The sequence below is a fragment of the Eumetopias jubatus genome, unplaced genomic scaffold (genome assembly GCF_037043125.1).
Source record: "Eumetopias jubatus isolate StellerSeaLion01/CBP00866 unplaced genomic scaffold, mEumJub1_p1.0 scaffold_3, whole genome shotgun sequence".
NCBI classification, from domain to species: domain Eukaryota; kingdom Metazoa; phylum Chordata; class Mammalia; order Carnivora; family Otariidae; genus Eumetopias; species Eumetopias jubatus.
Window position 1 is genome coordinate 53,313,989 of NW_028274809.1, and position 27,132 is coordinate 53,341,120.

General features: G+C 35.4%; 1 protein-coding gene across 2 annotated transcripts in view; it reads left to right on the forward strand.

The window, feature by feature from the left end:
- CWC22 (CWC22 spliceosome associated protein) overlaps positions 1-27,132 on the forward strand; it is a 64,875-nt gene that overhangs the window by 22,723 nt on the left and 15,020 nt on the right. The window contains exons 4-13 of one of the 2 annotated variants that reach the window (XM_028125308.2): positions 1,093-1,203; positions 3,764-4,009; positions 7,199-7,327; positions 8,266-8,434; positions 8,853-8,906; positions 18,557-18,692; positions 18,789-18,995; positions 19,104-19,166; positions 23,600-23,704; positions 25,012-25,093. In XM_028125308.2, coding sequence (XP_027981109.1) covers positions 1,093-1,203; positions 3,764-4,009; positions 7,199-7,327; positions 8,266-8,434; positions 8,853-8,906; positions 18,557-18,692; positions 18,789-18,995; positions 19,104-19,166; positions 23,600-23,704; positions 25,012-25,093 — 1,302 coding nt within the window. The remainder of the gene's footprint in view (positions 1-1,092; positions 1,204-3,763; positions 4,010-7,198; positions 7,328-8,265; positions 8,435-8,852; positions 8,907-18,556; positions 18,693-18,788; positions 18,996-19,103; positions 19,167-23,599; positions 23,705-25,011; positions 25,094-27,132) is intronic. The other variant, XM_028125314.2, reaches the window with a different exon arrangement.

Sequence of the window (27,132 nt, forward strand, 5' to 3'; positions counted from 1 at the left end):
CTATCCTTTACATAGCTCTTAGTAGATTTTAGAATACGTTTATATATATGTATTATATCTTATAATTGTGTTAAGATGAAAGATCTAGAAATACTACTGTTAGTGTTCATCAGGCATTCATAGTAGTACTTGTTATTTCACTTAGTGAGCCATGTCCATTAAAAATAATTTATGAAGAGAGAAGCATCCTCTGAACTTCCTTTCAGTGGTCTCATCTGTTCCTTGCCCCATATGTACTTTCTTCTTATTTCACTCTGTTGTCTCTAAAATCTTTTGTTTCATGGACATTGAATTAATTGTAATGGTTTGCAACTACTTAGTACCTTTCATCAAAGTAAGCTAGAGAAAAGAAAATGTTACTAATGAAGTCATAGGAGAAAAATACATTTATAATAGTGTGCTATATTAGAAAAAATTTGGTAAACCCACACAATTCAAACCCGCAACTGTTCAAAAGGTTAACTGTATGTAAAATATGAATTACTATATATATTACTATGTATATTTATTATGTGTGTATGTATTTAACTTCTCTTAAGGTTCTCTGACTTTATTAATATTTAACGGTCAAATGGCAGATCTTATTACTGTCATCCTTGTTTGCTAGTAATTTCAATCCTTTCTCACGGCTATTCAGTAAAGCAGGTTCAAGAATAATAGCTAATGTTTTTTGGATGTCTCTTGGAATGAGTTAAACTGCTCTTTATGGAGGCCAACCAATGACATTGGTCTCATTTGTTCAATGCTTTAATAAAATGTGCCAACTAGGCAAAAGGAGTCATTTGCAGGGTGGGCTTTTTTCATGCCAACTATATATGATATCCAGATATCTATCTTTTACTTAAGACAGTGTGAATCAAGATGACAGGTTTGGTTACGTGAACTCCAGTAGTTGTTTTGTACACAAGCTGAAAGCTTTTATAATCAAGACTAAATAAATGGTGTCAACAAAATAAGCTGTTTGTTAAAAAGTTCAGTAAGACATCGTTCAGTCATAGAGTTGCTTTAGCATTACCGATATATGATTTTCCTAGGTATTTATAACATGTAGTTTTCATCTTATAACTTTGGTTTTCTTATTTAATGTGTTAGATATGCAGAACAAGAAAGATCCCCTCGGGATAGAGATCACTTTGATTACAGCAGGTCAGACTATGAGCATTCAAGAAGAGGGCGTTCTTATGATAGTAGCATGGAGTCACGGTTAGTATTGGAAATTTTAACTATAGAAAAATCATATTTGTTTAAATTTTCTTTATGCTTCATAAAAAAAACAATAGTAATAGCTAGCATTACATGGATGTTCTTAGGTGCCAGGCTTTCTAATAAGGATTTCATGTAATTAACTCCTTATTGCAGTAAATATATGAAGTAGACACTATTGTATGTTTTATAGATGAAGAAACTGAGGCAAAGAGGATTTAAGTCATGTGTTTGTGTTTTAGAAGCATGTCAGTGGGAGGTCCAGGTCTGTCTGACATTGAGCCTAAGCTCTTATTCATTACATGGTACTGTACTGCATGAAGACTTGGCAGTGTGAGTTTTTGAGATTCCTTACTGAATGAAAGTCGTTTATATTATATGACAGTGATCAAAATATACTTTCCTGCATGATTGCACTGGGACAGTGAGAATGAAGTTACCAGTCTAGTTTTTACCTAATATAAATTATTGTTTCTTGAGCCTTGGAGAATTTGACTACCCACCCTATTAGTCGTCTAGTTTCAAAAACTTGTCTACCGTATTTTATTGTTCACGAAGGTCTGTATCCTTTTGATGTCTCCCTCATATTACCCACTCCGTGACTATCAAGACTATACCCCCACCAAAATTTTGATGACACTCCTGTGCAGTTTGGAGCTAATCACATTATTTGACATCTGCAGCCTAAGTTTCCTTCTCACTGCTTAGTTTCTAATATATACCCAAAACTAAAATGTCAGATTAAATTAACTTCCAAAAGCCAGGCTCATCTGCTGTCACCGTAATGACCCCTTGGGAGAACCAACTACTGCCACCATAATTGGTGAGCTAAGCATTCTGCACTTTTTCTCAAATACTGTTAAAATTCTTAAAAAATAGTATTTTTTTCACAATTTGCAAAAAAAAAAAATGAAGTGGGTTTGAAGTTATTATGTAACTTACCTGAGGTTGCAGTTGCCCATCTGGTAGACAATGAAAATGGGATTTGAACTCAATTTTGACTCCAAAGCCCGTGTTTTCTTCCATAATCTCTGACTGTATTACTCCATTGTAACTGTGTTTGATCCAGTGTGTGTACATAAGTCTCATTTGATCCATACAGTCACACTGTGAAGTATGCAAGCTGTGTATTATGTAGCAAATACAAGCTAACAGTATGAAAGCATTGGAAGAGAAATATTTCTATTTAGACTTGAAGAAGACTCTATTACTTCTACACTCTAAAGGAACAGTGAAATTCTAAAGATGCAATTTTATCAGCCAGCTAGCAGTCTCACCTAGTGTTTCTCAGAAGAATCCTAACCAATGCCAGTAAATCCCTGCTGTAGCTACTCTCTTAGAACATAGTACACTCACAGTAAGAAGCAACTCAGTTGCAAATCACTGCCTAGATTACAGTGCACCTGCCTTTGTGACTAATTGGGGTATCTATTTAGAACCACTTTTTTTCTGTTCACTCTGTCTTTGCGTGTACAGTGGTATACTTCAGTTTCAAAACATCTCCTCTGAATCTACCTGGCTAGGTGACCCTCCCTCTTTTTGTAAGTTGTATTACTATATATTAAGACAGACCATCTCAAATACATCCCCCCTAGATCTAGCTGAAATCTGTCAAGCAGTTTCCTGGTAATCGTGATAAATGACACTTGTTTTTATTTACTATATTCATTTAACTAATGGTTGCAAAAGCATGAGCAGAATGATCTAAATTTCCAAGGTAGTATAGGTAAAAAAAAACAACTAAGTGGACAGACTCCTCTAAAAAAGCAGGAATTTACTCTTCCCATTAGTTCTTGATAGTTTCAGAGAATAAGACCTTGATTGTTTTAAAAATGTTAGCTTAAGAAAAGATACCTACAGTAGTCGGGAAGAGTTATAGCTGGAAAATAGTTGATTTTTTTTCACATTGTCTCAAATAACCACATGTTTTTGATATTCTGAGGTTTTAAATGTCAGTTCTATCAAGAAATAATTCCAAATGTTACAGTTTTTTAGGACATTTTTATTCCTAAATTGCCATTATTGGAGATAAACTCTGATTTCTTCTTTATACAGTATATTGTGTACATCGCGGGCTAAATTGTCTTCTTAAAACACTATTTTCATGTCACTATCACATTCAGAAACTATTAGTGATTCTCCATCAACTCCATTATATAAAACTTAGTCTTTTGCTTGTCTTTTAAGATTTCATAGTCTGACTCAATCTTATCTTTCCAACTACCATTATACATGATTCTTTATTGTTTCCTGACAATACTACTTATTAGCTTGAACACTCCTGCTCTCTTTTTCAGTAGTTACTCTATTCTCCACTAGTTGCGGAATGCCCTCCTTCCTCCTCCACCTTCCCACCCTTGCCCCAGTATAAATTCTGTCAAGCTTTGAAGCCCTAGTTTAAGTTACATTTTCTCTATGAAGCACTTCCTCATCATTCCAGACCAGTTTCCCTTGTCTGAATTCGTGGCCTGCAAATGGTCTCGTTCATTTGGTATGCAGCTCATTTAAGAATGTAATTTATATTGCCTTTTCTCCATTAAAAAATTTTTTAATATTACAGAAGTAGGGACCGAGAAAAACGCAGAGAAAGAGAAAGAGATATGGATCGTAAAAGGTCTCGGAAATCCCCATCTCCTGGGAGAAGAAGCCCAGAACCATCAGTAACCCAGAGTTCCTCTGCTCAGGATGAACCTACTGCAAAGAAGAAGAAAGATGAGTTGGATCCTCTTCTTACTCGCACCGGTGGAGCATATATTCCTCCTGCAAAGCTCAGGATGATGCAAGAGCAGATCACAGACAAAAACAGGCATGTCAATATCACTGAGTATACAATATCGTTGAAAAAAAGTCAACTATGGTCTAATTAACATTGGCTATTGAGAGTTTACATTATTAGTCCACAATGGTAGAGACCTCAAATTAGATTTCTCCTCTTTACTCCATAAGCTTCCTTGGAGCTCTGCTTACTATTTTCCCTGACATTAGCTCAGCTTCTTTATTTTTTTACATGAATAAATAAAAAGGGTTTGAAGAAAGATTTTTTATTTTTACTATTTTCAAACTATTCCTTTTTTAGTTGTATGCATACCTATTAGTAGTGTCCATTTCTTCATAGATAATCAAGAGAATTATTGATATTTTAGAACTAAAATCCATCTTTCCAGTTGTACCAAACCACGAGTTGGCAAACTTTTTCTGTAAAAGACCAAATATTTTAGGCTTGTGCAGTGTTCTATGTCTGTTGCAGCTACTCAGCTCTGCTGTAGTAGTGAATACGGCCATAGGTAATATGTAAACAAATGAGTGTGGCTATGTTCCAGTGAAGCTTTCTTTACAAAAATGGGCTGTAGGCTGCATTTGAGTCATGGATGTAGTTTGCCAACGCCTATACTAATCTATGAAATGAAGTTGACTATGAAATGAAGTTGAATCTTATCTACTCCATAGTTTTCTTAGACCTTACCATCTTAGACTGTAATTTTTTGCTAAGGCAAACAATCAAAATTCATTGATGAACACTCACCCTCAAAATACCTTCACTTCCTTTTCAAAATAATTGAGATGAGAGGAGCTATATATGAAAGTATCGCTAAGTTTTCAGGACCTTTTTCTCTAGCGGAATGAGAGGATAATTACAAAAAGTATGGTCCAAGATTGAAATGGTCACTCAGTTGCCAGTTAGGTAATAAAAAGATTGGGATAGAAGGTAGCTACACTTTAAGAAAAACAGATTTCCAGGTGAGCCATGAAGGAGTATTCCCACATCTTTCGTAGGTATTTTAATGGCAACTTGAAAGTACTTGAGACCCTTAGATAAATGAAATCTAAATTTACTTCATGAATTAGCTTGAAGTATAAATGTCATTTATATAAAGTATAAATATTTGAAATAAAATTTTTAAAATTTATGAGCTAGCAAGGGACATTAGATGACATTAAATTTAAAACTAATTAGTAAGTTTCTCTGTATGTGTAATATTCCAGTACGTGGTAGTGATGCCTGCAGTGTTACGTTTAGAAGGGATTTGGAGATGGCTTCTGTGGTGAGCAGGAGCTTCAGGAGCACGTAGGCCTTCTGCTCCCCGCTCTCTAGAGGAGGCAGCAGTGGTGGGTTTAGTGAGAGTCGTTGTCTCCAATCCAGTCCAAAGCTATCTTGATTATAGACAGAAACATTGTTGTGAAGCCAAGTCTTACTTCTTTATATATAAAGTGGGTGGAGAAGAGTCCCCAGTATATGTAATTTTACATAGATTTCTGGAAGATAATTTTATATACAGTTTAAATCTGCTCATGGGCTGTAAAGGGGACGAGGAGAAGTAGAAGTCTCTTAAGAGAAGTCTATAGACTTTACTGTGAGTAGATACTAAGTCGGGGGAATTACGGGCTTCTCAATCAGGAAATACAAGTGTGCTTGGTTATAGTTTTTGTTTGTGTGTTTGTTTGTTTGTTTTACCGAAGTTTAATAGGACAGAATGTGATTATGTATGAGCACTCTTATTAATTAGGCTAGTTTTAAAGCCATTGATCTTGTTTCTCAAATAGTAGCATACCAAAGGGTTGGGGTTGGGGGCCATTGGAAATGTTACACCACCTCAAATGCAGCCATTTAGGGAATACATGATCTATAGGGAATTAAAAAACAATATAATTTAACTGCAAGTCAGTCTGCTTTTTGTCCTTACTGTCTGCTGAGGACAATGTCAGTGATAAAATACTCTTCCCCACCAGGGTAGACTGCTGTCACCACCTCTCCCTTGGCATACCACTCCAGAACAGGGACCCTTAACCTACAGACCTTCCAGAGGTCCATAGGTAGAATCTAGGCAGTCCATGAATGTAAATGGAAAGAAAAACTTGCATCTTTATTTTTACTTATGTCTAACTAAAATTTCGCATTTCTTTCTCTCAGGAATATAGGCAGGAGACCATAGTATTAACAAAGTATTTGCTGCAAATATCTTAAGATATTACTCAGTGGCTGTGCTACTTGGAAATTAAAGAAGTTATTAGGCCTACCACCACTTCTTGTTATTTAATGAAGCACAAAGAATTCTATATCAAACTTTTTTTTCTTTTCATGCTTTGAAAACTATTTAAATATGATTGGTATCCTTTGTAATCCTATATATTTATATGTATTATTCCAAGAAACCCTTCAGCTTCACCAGACTGCCAGAGAAGTATAAGGAAGGAAGATGAAAAAGATAAGACTTTCTGCAGCTGAAATCATATTCCACAGAGAAATAAATATAAAAAGCATAGAATTATAGAATTTAAAAGACCTTAGTTGTCACCAAGTTCAACCTAAACAAACCCAGTTAGGCTAAAGTATTTGCCTAAGGTCTAAGTTAAAAAACAAGTAATACAGATGTGGGACTACTGCCTAAATGCAGAGATGTTCTTTAAAATACAACAGTCTTTCAGCCCCATGATTTCATATGACTTTTCCTTTTCCTGTATTTATCACTATTTCTTTACAGTTTAAAATACTTAATTTTGTTTTCCTTATGCTTTTATAAGAAAAGATGTAATAAAAATCTCCCTTTGTATGGCTTATACTTGGGTATTTCATATTATAATTTAAAATTTTTTAAAGTTGTCATTTTAAAATATTTTCTTTAAAGACAATTTTAACTAAACAGAGTATAATAATATAAAATAAGCATGTATTGAATCTAATAAAGGAATGTTATAATTTCCAATATGCATGGACATAAGAACAAAACATTATCCTTATATATCCTTATATAATTTTATTATGTTATTAAAGAGAAGTGATCTGTAGTTGAGCATATGTACAGAACATCAAATGTAGATTTAGGTATTTAGGTATTTAGTAAAATATATAGTCATATATTTTACTGCACTTTGAGGTCATTTTGTGAAAATAATGTTAAAAACAGAAGAACTCCAAGTATTTTTTATGTTATTATAATCTGCAGTTATTGTAATTGTTGATTAAGTTTTCATCTTTATTAAAATCAATTCTTTTTAGCTTAGCATACCAGAGGATGAGCTGGGAGGCCCTAAAGAAGTCAATCAATGGTCTTATCAACAAAGTCAACATTTCTAATATAGGTATTATTATTCAAGAACTTCTTCAAGAAAACATAGTTAGAGGAAGGTAAGCATCAGCTATTTTATTTATAGTATTTCATAGCAATTTTTCAAATGAACATAATATCTACATGGACAATAATCATTGATTTATTGTGCTACTTCAGTAGTAGTTGAGAATAATTATTTAAAATGCATTTCTTGTAAAAATGTAAGCTATTAACAAGTAACTTGTACTTCACCATTAGAAATTGTTGCAGAGTTTTTGCTTTTTGAGAAGGTTTGATGTCACATACTGATTTTTGTGCAGACATTTGTTTACTGAATACTTCCAATAATTTAAACCCATAAGAAATAATGAACATTTTATTTATATATAATTTTAATTTCTAATGAAAGTAAAGTGAGAATGTAAAAGAAATGAGAAAGATCAGTGATAAATCTTAGAAAAGCAGAAGAGAATGACAGTCATTTTTGTGTACTTTTAATTGGTTGTGATTTTAAAAAAAGGATCAGGAAATAGAAATATTTTATATTCTATTTTTTATTTTGAAATCTAAGGGATGTTTTCTTGTGTCATTTCACATGACCCTGATTTATCATCTCCAAAACATTGGTGAGGGGGCGTATAAAGTAAGATATAACATGTTGTGGGGATATAGAAAGTTGACCAAGAGGCAGCTTCTGTCCTCAAAAGTAGGTAGGTAGAGCTCTCCCATTTTAGTCAGAAAGCACCAGAGGCTATATGGGTTGCTTATGATCTCACAATTTATAAGCTGCGTTTTCTTTTCTCATTTTCTACTCTGTTGATTCAGTTGTCAAAGTTCAACCTGATAACTATTAAGATACTCTTTTACTGCCTTTTGGCAGTCCAATGATTATTTGTCATTAATTGCTAGAAATAACTTTGCATCTCTCCCCTTATCAAATGCATATAGAACCGTGCTCACTTCAAAATGAGTTGGAAGTGGAATCTTGTTGACTTTTTTTTTCGTTTTTAAACAGAGGCCTGCTGTCCAGATCCGTTTTGCAAGCGCAGAGTGCTTCTCCAATCTTCACCCATGTTTATGCAGCGTTAGTGGCAATTATCAACTCAAAATTTCCACAGATTGGAGAATTAATCCTCAAGAGGCTAATTCTTAATTTCCGAAAAGGCTATCGAAGAAATGATAAGGTATATATGATGGGCTTATAAGTCGACTGCCACATAGGGACAGTCAACTGAGCATGCTATATTTTATATATATACTAATAATCTAGTATCAACAGTGATAAGCAATGTTGATTGCAACATAGGAATTCTTTTTAAAAACTGCATTTCATGAGAACATTTTTTTGTTCCATTAAATATCTCTGGCCACTAGTGATGAGCTACAAAACTGATGGCTATAACTGTAGAATTATAATTATTTAACCAGGAATGGCACTATTTCGCATGTAATAGTTTTTAATCTTGTAGCTTTCTTATATTATAAAAATTATCCTTATGTGCTACATATTTTAAATAGAGTGTAAATAAGCTATAGATTTAGTAGTTAAATGAAAATGGTTTTAGTTTATAGATTAAAATTGTCTCTACCTTCACTTTTCAGCAACTCTGTCTTACTGCTTCAAAATTTGTGGCACATCTTATTAACCAAAATGTGGTAAGTAATTCTTAAAATTTGGTACCATTCACTGGCATTAGATATCACATGCTTGATGCCACTTCATTGACATATCTCTATCTTTGTTTTGCCTTATACTCTTTCAGAAAAGTATGTTGGATGATATTTTAGTTTTAAAATGTAATAAATGTGTTTAATATTCTTAAATATAAAAAGAAACCTAGAACAACTATTTTATCAAATTAATCTGACTCTTAATACTATACATAGTTATTCAACTACAAATTGTTCCTTCAAAGAATGTAATTTAATCATATTTATGAGACAATAAAGTTGATAGTTCTTCCACTCTTTTCTCCTGTACCTGTTGTTCATGAGAATGTAATACTGATATTCTATAAAAAAAATAGTCTTTTCAACAACATGGTATATAGTCACATATTCTTAGAATCAGTTTATAGGGGTGCCTGGGTGGCTCAGTAAATTAAACATCTCCCTTCAGCTCAGGTCATGATCTCAGGGTCCTGAGATCAAGCCCCGCATCTGGCTCCCTGCTCAGCAGGGAGCCTGCTTCTACCCCCCACTCCCGCTCATAATCTCTCTCACTCTCTCTGTCAAATACATAAATAAAATCTTAAAAAAAAATCAGTTTATAAAATATAAATGAAGTAATTTTAATCTGTTTTAATTGCAAGTAATTTTGTTCAGGTTTTGTGCTTATTTTGTATTCATCCATTCATCTATTTCAGAGGGGTTTTTTTTATATTTGAGAGTTTTGAGTTAGCTTCTATTTAAACTTAAAAATAATAGAATTGCTCTTATTCATACTCAGAGGTTTCCTTTAGATGTATATTATGTTTAATTATATAAGGAAGAATTTTGAAGTCACATTTGATCTTATTTATCACCATTAATATTTTGATTCTTTCCTACATAAAATTCTTTCCCATGTTCATTTTTTTTTTAAAGATTTATTGATTTATTTATTTATTTGACAGAGAGAGAGAGAGACACAGCGAGACAGGAAACACAAGCAGGGGGAGTGGGAGAGGGAGAAGCAGGCTTCCTGCAGAGCAGGAAGCCCAATGTGGGACTCAATCCCAGGAACCTGGGATCATGACCTGAGCCGAAGGAAGATGCTTAACAACTGAGCCACCCAGGCATCCCCATCTTCATTCTTAAAAACCCATTAGATATTAACCTAATGAGTTAAATTATTACAATGGTAACTTGCTTTTTAAGACCATGGAGACTTAATTTCACGTATCTATGTGAAAGCACAGAAAGTAAGTTTTAGTTTTTGAATGTATATTCATTAATATTGAAAATATTTTTGTCATTACCACAAACCAGTTAAAAGGTTAAATATTTTAGATCTTCCAACTGTGGTACAGGGCAATATTTTCTTTTTCTTTTTTTCCATTGGTTTATTTATTTATGTATTTATTAAATTTTATTTTATTATGTCAATCACCATACATTACATCATCAGTTTTTGATGTAGTGTTCCATGATTCATTGTGTATAACACCCAGTTCTCCATTCAATACGTGCCTTCTTTAATACCCATCACCAGGCTATCCCATCCCCCCACCACCCTCCCCTCTAGAACCCTCAGTTTGTTTCTCAGAGTCCATAATCTCTCATGGTTTGTCTCCTCCGATTTCCCCTGCTTCATTTTACCCTTCCCCTACTATCTTTTTTTTTTAACATATAATATATTATTTGTTTCAGAGGTACAGATCTGTAATTCATCAGTCTTACACAATTCACAGCACTCACCATAGCACATACCTCCACAATGTCTGTCTATCACCCAGCCACCCCATGCCTCCCACCCCCCACCACTCCAGCAACCCTCAGTTTGTTTCCTGAGATTAAGAATTCCTCATATCAGTGAGATCATATGATACATGTCTTTCTCTGATTGACTTATTTCACTTAGAATAATACCCTCTAGTTCCATCCACATCATTGCAAATGGCAAGATTTCGGGTTTTTTGATGGATGGGTAATATTCCATTGTATATCTATACCACATCTTCTTTATCCATTCATCTGTTGATGGACATCCTGGCTCTTTCCATAGTTTGGCTGTTGTGGACATTGCTGCTATAAACATTGGGGTGCATGTAACCCTTCAGATCACTACATTTGTATCTTTGGGGTAAATACCCAGTAGTGCAATTACTGGGTCGTATGGTAGCTCTACTTTCAACTTTTTGGGGAACCTCCATACTGTTTTCCAGACTGGCTACACCAGCTTGCATTCCCACCAAGAGTGTAGGAGGGTTCCCCTTTCTCCGCATCCTTGCCAAAATCTGTCGTTTCCTGACTTTTTAATTTTAGCCATTCTGACTGGTGTGAGGTGGTATCTCATTGAGGTTTTGATTTGGAATGCCCTGATGCCGAGCGATATTGAGCACTTTTTCATGTGTCTGTTGGCCATTTGGATGTCTTCTTTGGAAAAATGTCTGTTCGTGTCTTCTGCCCATTTCTTGATTGGATCATTTGTTCTTTGAGTGTTGAGTTTGAGAAGTTCTTTATAGATTTTGGATACTAGCCCTTTATCTGATATGTCACTTGCGTATATCTTCTGCCATTCTGTCGGTTGTATTTTGATTTTATTGACTGTTTCCTTTGTTTTGCAAAAGCTTTTTATCTTGATGAAGTCCCAATAGTTCATTTTTGCCCTTGCTTCCCTTGCTTTTGGCGATGTTCCTAGGAAGAAGTTGCTGCGGCTGAGGTCGAAGAGGTTGCTGCCTGTGTTCTCCTTTAGGATTTTGATGGACTCCTGTCTCACATTGAGGTCTTTCAACCATTTGGAGTCTATTTTTGTGTGTGGTGTAAGGAAATGGTCCAGTTTCATTCTTCTGCATGTGGCTGTCCAATTTTCCCGACACCATTTGTTGAAGAGACTGTCTTTTTTCCATTGGACATTCTTTCCTGCTCTGTCAAAGATGAGTTGACCATAGAATTGAGGGTTCATTTCGGGGCGCTCTATTCTGTTCCATTGATCTCTGTGTCTGTTTTTGTGCCAGTACTATACTGTCTTGCTGATGACAGCTTTGTAATAGAGCTTGAAGTCCAGAATTGTGATGCCACCAGCTTTGCTTTTCTTTTTCAACATTCCTCTGGCTATTCGGGGTCTATTCTGGTTCCGTACAAATTTTAAAATTATTTGTTCCATTTCTTTGAAAAAAGTGGATGGTATTTTGATAGGGATTGCATTAAATGTGTAGATTGCTCTAGGTAGCATTGACATCTTCACAGTATTTGTTCTTCCAATCCATGAGCATGGAATGTTTTTTCCATTTCTTTGTGTCTTCCTCAGTTTCTTTCATGAGTATCTTATGGTTTTCTGAATACATATTCTTTGCCTCTTTGGTTAGATTTACTCCTAGGTATCTTATGGTTTTGGGTGCAATTGTAAATGGGATCAACTCCTTAATTTCTCTTTCTTCTGTCTTGTTTTTGTATATAAATGCCACTGATTTCTGTGCATTGATTTTATATCCTTCCACTTTACTGAATTCCTATATGAGTTCTAGCACTTTTGGGGTGGAGGCTTTTGGGTTTTCCACGTAAAATATCATATCATCTGCAAAGAGTAAGAGTTTGACTTCTTCTTTGCCAATTTGGATGCCTTTTATTTCTTTTTGTTGTCTGATTGCTGTCGCTAGGACTTCTACTACTGTGTTGAATAGCTGTGGTGATAGTGGACATCCCTGCCGTGTTTCTGACCTTAGGGGGAAAGCACTCTGTTTTTCCCCATTGAGAATGGTAATCGCTGTGGGTTTTTCATAGATGGCTTTTATGATATTGAGGCATGTGCCCTCTATCCCTATACTCTGAAGAGTTTTCATCAAGAAAGGATGCTGTACTTCATCAAATGCTGTTTCTCCATCCATTGAGAGGATCATATGGTTCCTGTTCTTTCTTTATTAAAGTATTGTATCACATTGATTGATTTCCGCATGTTGAACCAGTCTTGCAGCCCAGGAATAAATCCCACTTTGTCGTGGTGAATAATCCTTTTAATTACTTCTGGATCCTGTTGGCTAGTATTTTGGTGAGAATTTTTGCATCCATGTTCATCAGGGATATTGGTCTGTAATTCTTCTTTTTGATGGGGCCTATTGGTTTTGGGATCAAGGTAATGCTGGCGTTGTAAAATGAGTTTGGAAGTTTTCCTTCCATTTCTAGTTTTTGGAACAGTTTCAGAAGAATAGGTATTAATTCTTCTTTAAATGTTTGGTAGAATTCCCCTGGGAAGCCATCTGGCCCTGGGCTCTTGTTTGTTGGGAGATTTTTGTGTTTTGTTTTGTTTTGTTTTTAAAGATTTTATTTGTTTGACAGAGAGAGACACAGCAAAAGAGGGAACACAAGGAGGGGGAGTGGGAGACGGAGAAACAGGCTTCCCACGGAGAAGGGAGCCCGATGTGGGGCTCGATCCCAGGACCCTGGGATCATGACCTGAGCCGAAGGCAGACGCCTAATGACTGAGCCACCCAGGAGCCCCTGTTGGGAGATTTTTGATTACTGCTTCAATTTCCTTAGTGGTTATGGGTCTCTTCAGGTTTTCCATTTCTTCCTGCATCAGTTTTGGTAGTTGATACATCTCTAGGAATGCATCCATTTCTTCCAGATTATCTAATTTGCTGTCATATAGTTGCTCATAATATGTTCTTATAATTGTTTGTATTTCTTTGATGTTGGTTGTGATCTCTCCTCTGTAATTCATGATTTTATTTAATTGGGTCATTTCTCTTTTCTTTTTGATTAAGTTTGGCCACGGGTTTGTCAATCTTACTAATTCTTTCAGAGAACCAGCTCCTAGTTTTGTTGATCTGTTCTACTGTCCTTTTGGTTTCTATTTCATTGATTTCTGCTCGTATCTTTATTCTTTCTCTTTTCCTGCTGGGTTTAGGCTTTATTTGCTGTTTTTTTCTCCAGCTCCTTTAGGTGTATGGTTAGGTTGTATATTTGAGACCTTTCTTATCTCTTGAGAAAGGCTTGTATTGCTATATACTTTCCTCTTAGGACTGCCTTGGCTGCATCCCAAAGATTTTGAACAGTTGTGTTTTCGTTTTCATTGGTTTCCATGAATTTTTTTTTTAATTCTTCTTTAATTTCCTGGCTGACCCATTCATTCTTTAGTAGGATGCTCTTTAGCCTCCATGTATTTGAGTTCTTTCGGACTTTCCTCTTGTGACTGAGTTCTAGTTTCAAAGCACTGTGGTCTGAAAATATGCAGGGAATGATCCCAGTCTTTTGGTACCGGTTAAGACCTGATTTGTGATGTAGGTTGTGATCTATTCTGGAGAATGTTCCATGGGCACTAGAGAAGAATGTGTATTCTGTTGCTTTGGGTTGGAATGTTCTGAATATATCTGTGAAGTCCATCTGGTTCAGTATGTCATTTAAAGCCTTTATTTCCTGTTGATCTTTTGCTTAGATGATCTGTCCATTTCAGTGAAGGGGGGGTGTTAAAGTCCCCTGCTTTTATTGTATTGTTGTCGATTGTTTCTTTGCTTCTGTTACTAATTGGCTTATATAATTGACTGTTCCCATGTTAGGGGCATATATATTTACAGTTGTTAGATTTCTTGTTGGATAGACCCTTTAAGTAGGATATAGTGTCCTTCCTCGTCTCTTATTATAGTGTTTGGTTTAAAATCTAATTTGTCTGATATAAGGATTGCCACCCCAGCTTTCTTTTGATGTCCATTAACATGGTACATGGTTTTCCAGCCCCTCACTTTCAATCTGGAGGTGTCTTTGGGTCTAAAATGAGTCTCAGGCAGGCAGCATATAGATGGTCCTTGTTTTTTTATCCAATCTGATACCCTGTGTTTTTGATTGGGGCATTTAGCCCATTTACATTCAGGGTAACTATTGAAAGATATGAATTTAGTACCATTGTATTGCCTGTAAGGTGACTGTGACTGTATATTGTCTGTGTTCCTTTCTTGTCTACATTACTTTTAGGCTCTCTCTTTGCTTAGAGGACTCCTTTCATTATTTCTTGTCGGGCTGGTTTGGTGTTTGCAAATTCTTTTAGTTTTTGTTGTCCTGGAAGCTTTTGATCTCTCCTTCTATTTTCAATGACAGCCTAGCTGGATATAGTATTCTTGGCTCCATATTTTTCTCATTTAGTGCTCTAAATATAGCATGCCAGTCCTTTCTGGCCTGCCAGGTCTCTGTGGATAGGTTTGCTGTCAATTTAATGTTTCTGTCATTGTAGGTTACAGACCTCTTGTCCCGAGCTGCTTTCAGGATTTTCTCTTTGCCTCTGAAACTTGTAAGGTTTACTATTAGATGTCGGGGTGTTGACCTATTTTTATTGGTTTTGAGGGGGGTTCTCTGTGCCTCCTGGATTTATTTATTTTTTTTCTTTTGTATTTGACAGAGAGAGAAACGGTGAGAGAGGGAGTACAAGCATGGGGAATGGGAGAGGGAGAAGCAGGACTCCCGCGGAGCAGGGAGCCTCATGTGGAGCTCGATCCCAGTACCCTGGGATCATGAGCTGAGCCGAAGGCAGACGCTTAACTGAGCCACCCAGGCACCCTAGTGCCTCCTGGATTTTGATGCCTGTTTCCTTCCCCAAATCAGGGAAGTTCTCCACCATAATTTGCTCCAGTATACCTTCTGCCCCCCCCCTTCGTTCTTCTTCTGGGATCCCAATTCTAATATTGTTTCATCTTATCGTATCACTTATCTCTCAAATTCTGCCCTTGTGATCCAGTAGTTGTTTATCTCTCTTTTTCTCAGCTTCTTTATTCTCCATGAATTGGTCTTCTATATCACTAATTCTCTCTTCTGCCTCATTTATCCTAGCAGTTAGAGCCTCCATTTTTGATTGCACCTCATTAATAGTCTTTTTGATTTCGACTTGGTTAGATTTTAGGTCTTTTATTTCTCCAGAAAGTGTTTCTCTATTATCGTCCATGCTTTTTTCAGGCCCAGCTAGTATCTTTATAATCGTTATTCTGAAGTCTAGTTCTGATATCTTACTAATGTCCGTATTGAATAGGTCCCTGGCAGTCAGTACTGCCTCTTGTTCTTTTTTCTTGAGGTGAGTTTTTCCATCTTGTCGTTTGTCCAGAGAACAGATGAATGAGAGAACAAAATGCTAACAGGGTAACGACCCCCAAAAAATACACACTAACCAAATCAGAAGGGACCTGAAACCGGGGAAAAAGAAAGGGAAAGAAAGGAAAAAGAAAAAAAAAAAAAGAATGTGGTCAAATATCATCAGGCTAGTGAATAGATCAGTGCCACACACTAGATTTTGGGCGTATTTTGATCTGTTAGAAGAAAGTGCCTCCCAAAATTTTAAAGAAAGAAAAACTTATATATGTACAAAAATAAGGGTAAATACGATGAATGGATGGAATATGACTATAAAGATGAAAATTATAAAAGATTTTATAAAAGGAATTGATAAGATGTTTGGAAAAAGAAAGAAGAGAAATTAAAAAAAAATAAAAGGGAGAGAATGTGATCAGGCAGGAGACTAGAACAAAGCCATACACTAGAGATTTAGGGTATATTTTGGTCTGTCAAAAGAAACTGTATTCCAAAATTTTAAAGAGAGAACAACTTATATATATACCAAAAATAAGGTTAGCTACAATGAAGGGATAGAACATGACTCTAAAAACGAAAAATTAAAAAAAAAAAAAAAAAGGAATTGAGAAGTTGTTGGTTGAAAAAGGAAAAAGAAAAATTCAAAAAGAATAGAGAAAGAAAAAAAAGAAAATTAAAAATTTAGCTTTGAAAGACTAAAGAATCATGGGGAAAAAAGCCATCAATTCTATGTGTAGTATTTCCTTAGTGCTGAAGTTCTGCTGTTCTCATTGTGATCGGTAAACTCGGTCTTGGCTGGCTGTTCTTGCTGATCTTTTGGGGGCAGGTGCTGTTGCAGTGATTCTCAGATGTCTTTGTCAGGGGTGGAATTGTCCCACCCTTGCCGGGCCGGGCTAAGTAATCTGCTCGGATTTGCTCTCAATAGCTTTTGTTCCCTGCAAGCTTTCAGTACAGCATTGGAGGACGAGAGTGAAAATGGTGGCCTCCCAGTCTCCGGCCCAGAGGAGCTGAGAACTGAGGTCCCCACACCTCAGTGAGCCCCCAGAGAAAATCAGTCAATCACTCCCATCTCCCCGGTCTCTGGTGGCACTCTGTGCTCACCCGGCCACTGTCTCTGGCACCCAACACCGTTTGGAGTCTCCAAACCCAGCAGATTCCTGCGGTGCATTCCCACACCACTTTTCCCAGGGGAGGAAGGGGAGTCTCCCCAGATTTGCCGCTTGTTGGGTCCCTGCTGGAAGAGCAGTGACCCTACTGTGCCATGGATCACGGTTTATGGCAACCCTGAGCTGAGAGCCCACTCCTTGGTTCCATCTTTGCAGCCGGCTTCCCGGCTCAATACCTGGGAGCTCTGCTGCACTCAGGTACCCCCGGTCTTTTTGTGACTCCATGGGTCCTGAGACCACACTGTCCAAGTGAGGGTTCCACCTCCCGCTTAGCCACTGGAGCGACGTCCCTCAACGGAGCAGTCTTCTAGAAGTTCCGATTTTGTGCTCTGCTGCTCTATCACTTGCCGATAGGGGCTGATGGAGGCTCCCTTCCCCCGTGGTCTGTCTTCCTGTATATCGCCTCTGATTCACTTCTCTGCACCTCCTACCTTCCAGAAAGTGGTCGCTTTTCTGTTCAGAGAGTTGCTGCTATTCTTTTCTTCGATCTCCTGTTGAGTTCATAGGTGTTCAGAATGGCTTGATACCTATGTAGCTGAATTCCTGGGACCAGACGAAATTTATGTCTCCTACTCCTCCACCATCTTGCTCCTCCAGGGCAATATTTTCTTATCACTGATCTAAAATTGTTAGACCTCCCCACCATCCCACAAAATAAAAGCAGTATGTATTTTTGATGTTGTGCTCAAAGGAAAGGATGTTTTCCTGAGTTAAGACTTAAGACTGTTTCCTTCCCCATCTCAAAGAAGTGTCTGACCTTAGGAAGGCATACATACGGTGTCTTGAAAATGCTTCCTAGTACATTTCCTTTTCACAGCAAGCTACTCAATACTTTTATTCACACCCTACCTGGCATTGTTTTTAAGTATTAATTTTTGAACATGGCGAGTGTCAATAACTTTATTTAGTAAAGAAAAAAGAGGGAAGTGTTCCCAAACTGTCCTTCAGTTCCAGAAGCAGTTAAGATATTTTCTGATAAAATTATTGATGTAATTTAAGAACTATTTGCTGTATAACAGAATTGCTGATAGAATGAACTAGAAAATGGATATAGTTATGGGTGTGAAGAAGGGCATTAGAAAAAGTGTAGTTTAATTTTTAACTTCTATTTTGAAGCTAATTATGGCATTTCCTGTAGATATTTTATGTAATGTATAGAATTATTTCTTCTGGAAATAAATAGTTGTATTTAATGTAATCAATTTAGATTTTTGGAGCAATCACCTGGAAATTTTTAACAGACATAATGAGAGTGAAAGAAAAATTTTATCCCATATTTGGAGTATTTCTGTATGCTAAAACTTTGCTCATCATATGTATAATGTTATTGCTGCAAAAACCAGATTTGCTAATTTTTTAAATTACTATCAGTAGTAGGTTAATATATGTAAAAGCATTTTCTCAATTCCATATGTCCTCAATCTGTTTAAGGCACATGAAGTTTTATGCCTAGAGATGCTCACTTTGCTCCTGGAAAGACCAACAGATGATAGTGTTGAAGTAGCTATTGGTTTTCTCAAGGAATGTGGCCTCAAATTAACACAAGTGTCACCAAGAGGAATCAATGGTAACTATAAGCCCTTGGCTTGATATTGAACTTTTGTTTGAGTATTATAATATCTTTTGCTTATTTTATTGCTTTTTTCTTTCATTTTAACTTTAGCTATATTTGAGCGCCTCCGAAACATTCTCCATGAGTCTGAAATTGACAAAAGGGTTCAGTATATGATTGAAGTGATGTTTGCTGTACGGAAGGATGGATTCAAGGACCACCCTGTTATCCTAGAAGGACTTGACTTAGTGGAAGAAGATGATCAGTTCACCCATATGCTCCCTCTGGAGGATGACTATAATCAAGAAGATGTTCTTAGTGAGTCTGAGTTGGGGTGGGGTGGGCCGGGTACAGGGTGAGTTGGGAAGTGGGGCACCAACAAATGTAAATATAGAAAATAAACAATTTTTAATTTATGTTTTTAAGATGTTTTCAAGATGGATCCTAATTTTATGGAGAATGAAGAGAAGTACAAAACTATTAAGAAAGGTATGTACAATTTTATAATCTATTTTTGATAAGTAGAAGCAATTCATGTAGTTATATAATACTAATAGAAAGGTTTAGATCACTGACCTAATGAAATCTCTGCTATTATGAAGCCATTCTCTTCACTGTTTTCCCATGCATTATTTTCTGTCTGGTGCTTGTTTGTGGTATTACTTCATTCTAAATTGTTTACCTCATTGTCCCTGTTGTCTTTCCTTCTATTTAAATTATACAGCCCTTAAGTCTCATTCCTCTTAAGAAATGTCTATATAGGGTCGCCTGGGTGGCTCAGTCGGGTGAGCATCCAACTCGGTTTCGGCTCAGGTGATCATCTCAAGGTCCTGAGATTGAGCCTTGTGGTAGGCTCAGCAGGGAATCTGCTTGAGATTCTTTCCCTCTCCTTCTGCCCCTCTGTCTGCACATGCGCACGTGCTCGCTCTCTCTCTTTCTCTCTTTCTCTCTCTAAAATAAATAAATCTTTAAAAAAAAAAAGAAATGTTCCTATATTACTAGTGGCCCTTATTTTAACTTCACTACCACTTAAGAATTGGTGTTTAAATTGATGTCCAATGTAATATTCAACTAGATGCTATACTTTTATTATAAAGTACGGTATTTTATTATTTCTTCAGAGCAGGTTGATATCCTGATAAAATCAATGACAATTCCAGATAGGCTATCAGTGCTCAATACATTAATAAATTGATTATTATTATCATTTGTACATCATCAATATACTATAAGCACTAACTTTGGACAGACTTTGGTTTGTATTTTGCCTGTGCCGTCACTAGCTAAATGACCTGGCACAAATTACTTGTTTGATGTAGATGTTACTTGTTTGTTTAAGAATAAATAAAATACAGTGCTTTGTATTATCGTAGAGCAAGTATTTAGGCGATGCTTTTTTTTTTTGACATTTGTATCATTTCTAAAGTTAATTTTTAGGGATAACTATATAATTATAATTATAATTTTATAAGTTCATTTCCCTTGAGTTGTGATTTTATGTGAGAAGTACTTACTGTTCTGAAAGCTCTCAGGAAGACAGCAGGAGGCCTAGAGCTCTGTCACTTCCTCCATTCTGTGCTTTAGCCAGGCTTGGAAGTAGAAGGAAGTAGAAAGTAAGGCGTAAGCAGCTTTCCATTTCTATACATTATTCTAAAAATGTGCTACAATAAAGAGATTGCTCTCCTTAGGTGCCAATTTCCTAGGGACATTTCACTGCAATTACAATTTAGTTTCTAGACATGGGGAATTTCTCAGACCTATTTTGCCTTTTTATGAACTTCTTTTTCTACAGTATCACTCAAAGATTCTGAATGGTTTTATGGAATTTTTATCATACCTAGTATGATTTTTTTTTTTCTTTTAACTTGGAAACTCCACATCCATTTCTTTAGGCCAACAGTGGTTGAGCAATGCTAGGAAAGTAGTACTTTTCTTTATTATAGCACTTAAACTCTCTGAACTTAAGTTCCCTTTATACTCTTGAAAATTATTTAGGACTCCAAAGAGCTTTTGATTGTGTGGGTTACATCTATTGACATTTACTTCATTAGCAATTAAAACTGAGAATATTAAAAATATTTATCAAATCATTTCAAATTAACAGTAATACACAGTGTTATACATTATATACTTTTATGAAAATTACTTTATGGAAACAAAGAAATTTAAGAAAAATGGCATGTTTTATATACTTGATACAATTTAATGTCTGACTTAATAGATGGATTTTCATATTGTTTGTGATTTCAGTCTCTTGCAATAGGTTGTTTTCATCGAAGTATATGAAGGAAATTTAGCCTCATGGATAATATGTATTTGCAAAAGAGAGAAGAATTTTAATAACCTTTTTAGATAGTGTGTATATTCTTCCTTAATACTATGCCAGTATTTAAAAGCTAATTTTTTCTTAAAGATTAATTGCAGTGTGAAACCTGAAACAATATTCTTGAATTTTCATACTCTATTACATCAAAATCCATTGGCCTATCACTTTGAATGGATCTTTTACCCATGCAGGATTTTGCAACATATTCCATTGGTCATTTAGAAAATATCAGTTCACTCAGTTATGCATATCTTCTAAGTGTTAACATGTTAACATTATCAAAATTAACACATTAACACAATATCAAGAAATCACATTTATTAGTATTGCCACCTACCTCATCAGAAAAGTCTAAACATTGGGAAGCTGTCAACCTCACAGGAATGGATCCAAGTTCTCCAAAGTTCTAATTTTCTCTTGAGAACTCCCTATTTTATCATGGTAATAAATACTGTTAATTATTTTCCTTGAAGGGACCGTCTCACTTTGTTTATATTTGAGAAAATGTCCGCCAGATGCCTAACAACTATAGTTTGCCAGCCATTCTTTCAAGTAAAAATGGAAAACATCACTAATTGACCTTGCAAGTCAAAGAGTCACACAAGTGCTTTTCTTTGAGATAACCATCACCATTGTGCATCTGTCTTTAACAGAAGGGCTATGTATGAATTCATGTTTTGCTACTCAGATGATTATATATGCTTATACTTCAGGGCTGAGATTGAGTGAAATTAGCAGTTTTCTACTTCTTCCTCAAGGGCATCCTCAGGTCAAGCTGGCTCTTTGTCTGCCTCCAAGAACATGGCAGTAAAGAGCACAGTGATGGCTGTTCAGTTTGATGCTTGATTTGTGCTCAGATTGCAACAGCTTCAACTCCCATTGCTTTTGGATGCTTGTAGATGGTAGCACAGAGAAAAGGCAGATAATGTCTGGATATTGTTATGAAAATAGTTGTGACCTCAGAGACCACCTGACAGGTCTCACTAATCCCCAAGGGACTTACAGATCATACCTTGAAACCGCTGCTTCATTCAGTTAATGAAATCCCGTTGTCATTTCCTAAGTGATTTCAGTAAGTAGATTCTCAAGTGGAGAGATAGGGAGAGGATGATGTAAACGACCAGACAATTCATTTGACCTTCATTCTTTCATAAAATGTTCTTCTAGAACTGGCATTAAAAAATGGCCACAGCAGGAAGTGGGCACAGCTTTAGTAATTAGCACCTTAGAGTGACCCAGGTGCACTTGTGTTTTAGGTCTTACAGCATTTGGGAAGACAGCAGGAGTGCCTGTCTTCCTACTATTGAATACTAAATAGTTTCCTCTCTTAAAAGTCTGTCTAAACTACATTATATAATAGGAAACTAGACACTTTAGATTATTTCTTGAAGTCACATTTGTTAGAGATATTCTTGGGATTTGTTTGTCAGCTAAGGGCTGAATGACAACTCTTTGTTTTAATAAAAATTTATTTTTCACAGTATGAAGTTTTCTGCTAGCATTAAATATTATATGTGGCTCCTGATTTATAGTGCTCAGTTAAATATAAGAAATTAGAATTTCCCTAAAAGTAAGTTCACCCTAAAACTTTATCTTTTTTTTTTTAAGATTTTATTTTATCTGACAAAGAGAGACGCAGCGAGAGAGGGAACACAAATGGGGAGTGGGAGAGGGAGAAGCAAGCTTCCTGCTGAGCAGGGAGCCTAATGCAGGGCTTGATCCCAGGACCTGAGCCGAAGGCAGACACTTAACGACTAAGCCACCCAGGCGCCCCCCTAAAACTTTATCTTAAAAACTCTGATTTTAGAAGAAATGCAAAAGTGGAATGTTAGCCAGGTTTGTAAAATCTTTTATCAGATCAACAGAGCACACACCATTGGGCGAAATATAACTTTAGTTTTTTTTCACTTGTTAACTATTAATATGATGACTAGCTTTATGTAGTCTCTTATTTACATTGCTGTTGTCATCCAGTTCTAGATGTAAGTTGTATTTTAAGAAGTGATTTTCCAGTGAAGTGTTCATCTTACCAATTTTTTAAAAGGCTTTTAAACTTCTGTTTCTGTTTACATGTGGAAAGTCTTGAGATTAATTGTAATGTTCTATTCAATAGGTATACATTAGAATAAAAATCTCATTACTGTTTATTTAAAGTAAACACTAAATTATGCAATTATTTTTTCTCCCTTCTTTGTCTTTCATAGCCTAAATTCTTATTTTCTATATCTACCCTTAGCTTTGTATAATAGACTGTATCCTTTCTGATGCTGTACTAATAATATTTTGATTCCAGTATACTAGTTTCCATTCATAATTTGTTTTTCTGGTGCTCTTGCTCTTTTGGAAAACCTTCATCTACTTTTTCGTTGTTGTTCTTCTCATCCCTTCCTTATTTTATGACCATTTTCTACTTGGCAGAAGAATGATATGTATGGCTCTCTCACCACCTAGGCAATAACATGAGACCCCTGTGCTCACTTCGTTGGTGATAAACTGTAGCCACTATGGATTTTGGCGAACTGAGAATTATCTTCTCAGAATGAGATTCATGTGTATCACTTGCTCATTAATATTTTCCCATACTTTGTTCTGATAGAAATTCTTGATGAGGGAGATAGTGACTCGAACACAGACCAAGATGCTGGAAGTAGTGAAGAGGAAGAGGAAGAAGAGGACGAAGAGGGAGAAGAAGATGAAGAAGGTGAACGTATAGCTCATTCAAGTAATACTGTAAAATACTCTGAAATTAAATTAATTCTAATGTAATCCTCTAAAATAGTGGTTCCCAATCTGTGGAGGGCTGGGGGCTGCTACTGCTACTGGCATCTAGTGGGTGAAGGCTGGGGATGCTGTTAAACATCCTACAAGTCACAAGACTGCCCCCACCACAACAGAGTATTATCTGGCCCAAAATACCAGTATTGCTAAGGTTGAATAACCATGCTCTAAAAGTATTAAAGAATGAAATCGTTTTTTAATATCGGCATAATTTCAATTTGACATTATATGCCTTTGAGTATAAACCATGAAATAGATGCATTCGTGTTGAGTGCATGTGATTTCTGCAACCCGACATGAATGTGACAGATGAATGTGGCTAGGTATTTGCTATTCGTTTTGGCAGAATAAAGTGGGGAGGCCAAAAGCTGTGTTTGCACAAAGCAGGCATGATGTTCTTGTTCAGCTTTGATTACTTTATTTCACAGAAAAATAAGCTCAGAACATTATTTTATTTAAGTCTTAGTTAAAACGTCAAAACATACGTAAGACTGGTCATTATTTACTTATATTGCATATTGAAAATATTAAGAGTATATCTTTCCCTATTAGGGCATAATATATTTTAGTTCTGTCCTAAGGTGTAATTATTCTTCTACAACATATTTTATAAAAATAAATTCAATTTTTTTCCAGTGTCTTTCTTACTTAAAACATTTCCTAACTATGTACTATATTTAGCTTTAGAATTTCTTTGTTTTATGTGAAAATACTGTTCAAATAAGAACTACTAAATATTTATAGGGGAAGTTGTCATGCATTAGATAAGAGAAAATTTTGACAAATACACATATTCATATTGGACCCGTCTAGTCTGCCATGATGACCCAGTGTTCTCTGAAACTGATTTTCTATCCATAATTTACAGTTTTTCCAAATTATCAAGATACTGTTTATAATTCTAGAAATAATATTTTACCAAACAACAGCATGAGTGCTGCCTTTTATAATGTCTAAATGAGCAGGCAACACAGAAACAAAAATATTTCTGGCTTGATTCTGGACTTCTTTGAACTGACAAAAGTTATTAAAATACTCTAAGATATGGCAGAAGACTGGAAATGGTTACTTTGAGCTCTGCAAATACTATTTTACACTGTAGAAAAGAGCATTATCGTTAAACTCATAGATTCTAAATATTTATGAAAAATTATAATCTAGAGATATATCTTCAGTCCTTCACATTTATTTTTGCAGTCTCATAATTTTGTTATGTTTAATTTCTTTCAGGACAAAAAGTGACCATTCATGACAAAACAGAAATTAACCTAGTCTCATTTCGTCGTACAATTTATCTGGCTATTCAGTCAAGGTAAGATACTGTAGCTTAGTTGATCCTTATTTTTGATAGGGGATTGACAAGAAGATGGGATTTTTAGAATCTGATGACAGTAAACTAGATACCATTTCAGGGATTCTCAAACTACCTGCCCAACTTCATAGATCCCTGCTGTTGGTTCTTTGCTTCAGGAGAAAATTATCTTTATTTGGAAGGTCTAATTGTGTTACATAATTAAATGTTGTTTTTTTTTTTTAACTGTGTCATTCCTTATAGTTAAATATCACTAATAAAAACCTGAAGACAACTCTCTGTTATAGAGCTGGCACAGTATATAATTGTAGTGGAAATATAATATTTTTTTAATTTGGTTTCTAATTCTGATTCTAAGCAAAGAAGTACTTTTATGATAACTTTTGGACACTGATTTTTTTGTGTGTGCAAATGGAAATGAACATAAATGGAAATAGGAATTGGGAAGGTTTTGAGGACCCTTTAAAGTAATGTTAAGTAAGAACTACTGTGATCTCATGTGAATATCCTATTCCCTTTGAAGGCTGTGAGTTTGGTTTGGAAGAGAAATAAATGAAATATTAAATGCTTAGTACATCTGTTGTTTTTTATGCGAATCAGCCTATTGATTTAATGGGCACAGTGTTTACATTTTGCACCGGAGGAGGAATGTTTTCTCAGTTTTGTTTTCTTACTAGGTTTTGTATATTTCCATTTAGTATGATGTAATAGCAAAAATGATTCATACGTAGGAGTCATCCTGTTTTTATTCTGTCTGAAAACTTTTTGGCTTAGATTCATCTTCAGAAAGGGAAATGTTAAAAAACAAAACATTGGCTAGAAATATTTTTGGTTTATCCTTACCTATTTCTTTGCCTTTCACATGAAAGAAAAATCTATTAACTATTTTTTCATACAAACAAAGTGAAAAATGAGAAGTTTTTGTTATAGGTAAAAATTCCTAGTTTGACCTTTCATTTATCCTTTTTTAGAAATTTAACAGTAATCTATTGAGAACAGCAGATTCACTGTTTTAATATTGCTGTTAACATTAACTTTGAAGAGTTAGAGTGGAGCTGTTTGGATAACTATTTAAAGGAAACTGTTTTTTTAGTTTACCAGACCTTGATAATCCTTGAACCACACAAAAGATTTGAAAAATGAAAGCATTAGACAGGTGACAATCACGATTATAAAGTGGTACCAACGCTAGTAACAGCAGTACTGTTTTATGTGTTGGTATTTGTTAAGAGTTCTGAGCCCCTGAATGTCTAGTAAAAATAATTTATATATGACAAAGTTAACTATACTTAAAATCTCATACATATTTTAGAAAGAACCACAAGGACAGATGTTTAAAGGACATGGTTGAGGGAGTCATGTAATGGGATCCTGAATCATAAAGTTAGTGAACAAATATCACTCTAGACTAATAAGTGCTATTATTGGTCATTAAAACAGCTGAAGTGATGTACTTTAATTTTTTTTTCAAAGCAGCAGTACTCAGTATTAATGATTTTACTAAGATACAGGTAAACATCATTGATACACTCTTTTTAAATTTAAATTGATACGCTCTTTTTAAATTTAAATTGATACACTCTTTATGGTAAGCCTTTTAGTACCATGAATCAGGGACTTAATGTCCATGCCATTTGACCATTCTTTTTCATTATATTTCTTAAAGAAATAGAAATTGACAGAATTATATATAGAATTGTTCAGTACAAAGAAAAAAAGACCATCTTGTCCAATACCAATCATCAAATGTCCAGTTTATGCCACCATTGAAAGTTAGGCTAATGTGGGTCTTGTTACTGATGTGGGCAAGTGGTCTGACTTAATGTGAAATGGGGCAAAAACTGTATAGACACTATAGTACTGTACCAGTAGTATTATCTTTACTGTTTAAATAGGTAGACAGATTCTAAAAGTGATACATTAACATATCAACAGTGGTAGTCTTGAGAGGAGATTGGATTACAGATTTTTTTGTGTCTGTTTTCCAGTTTTTTGTGTTTTTCAAAAGTCTTACGTTTACAGTATACCAATCTGTACCA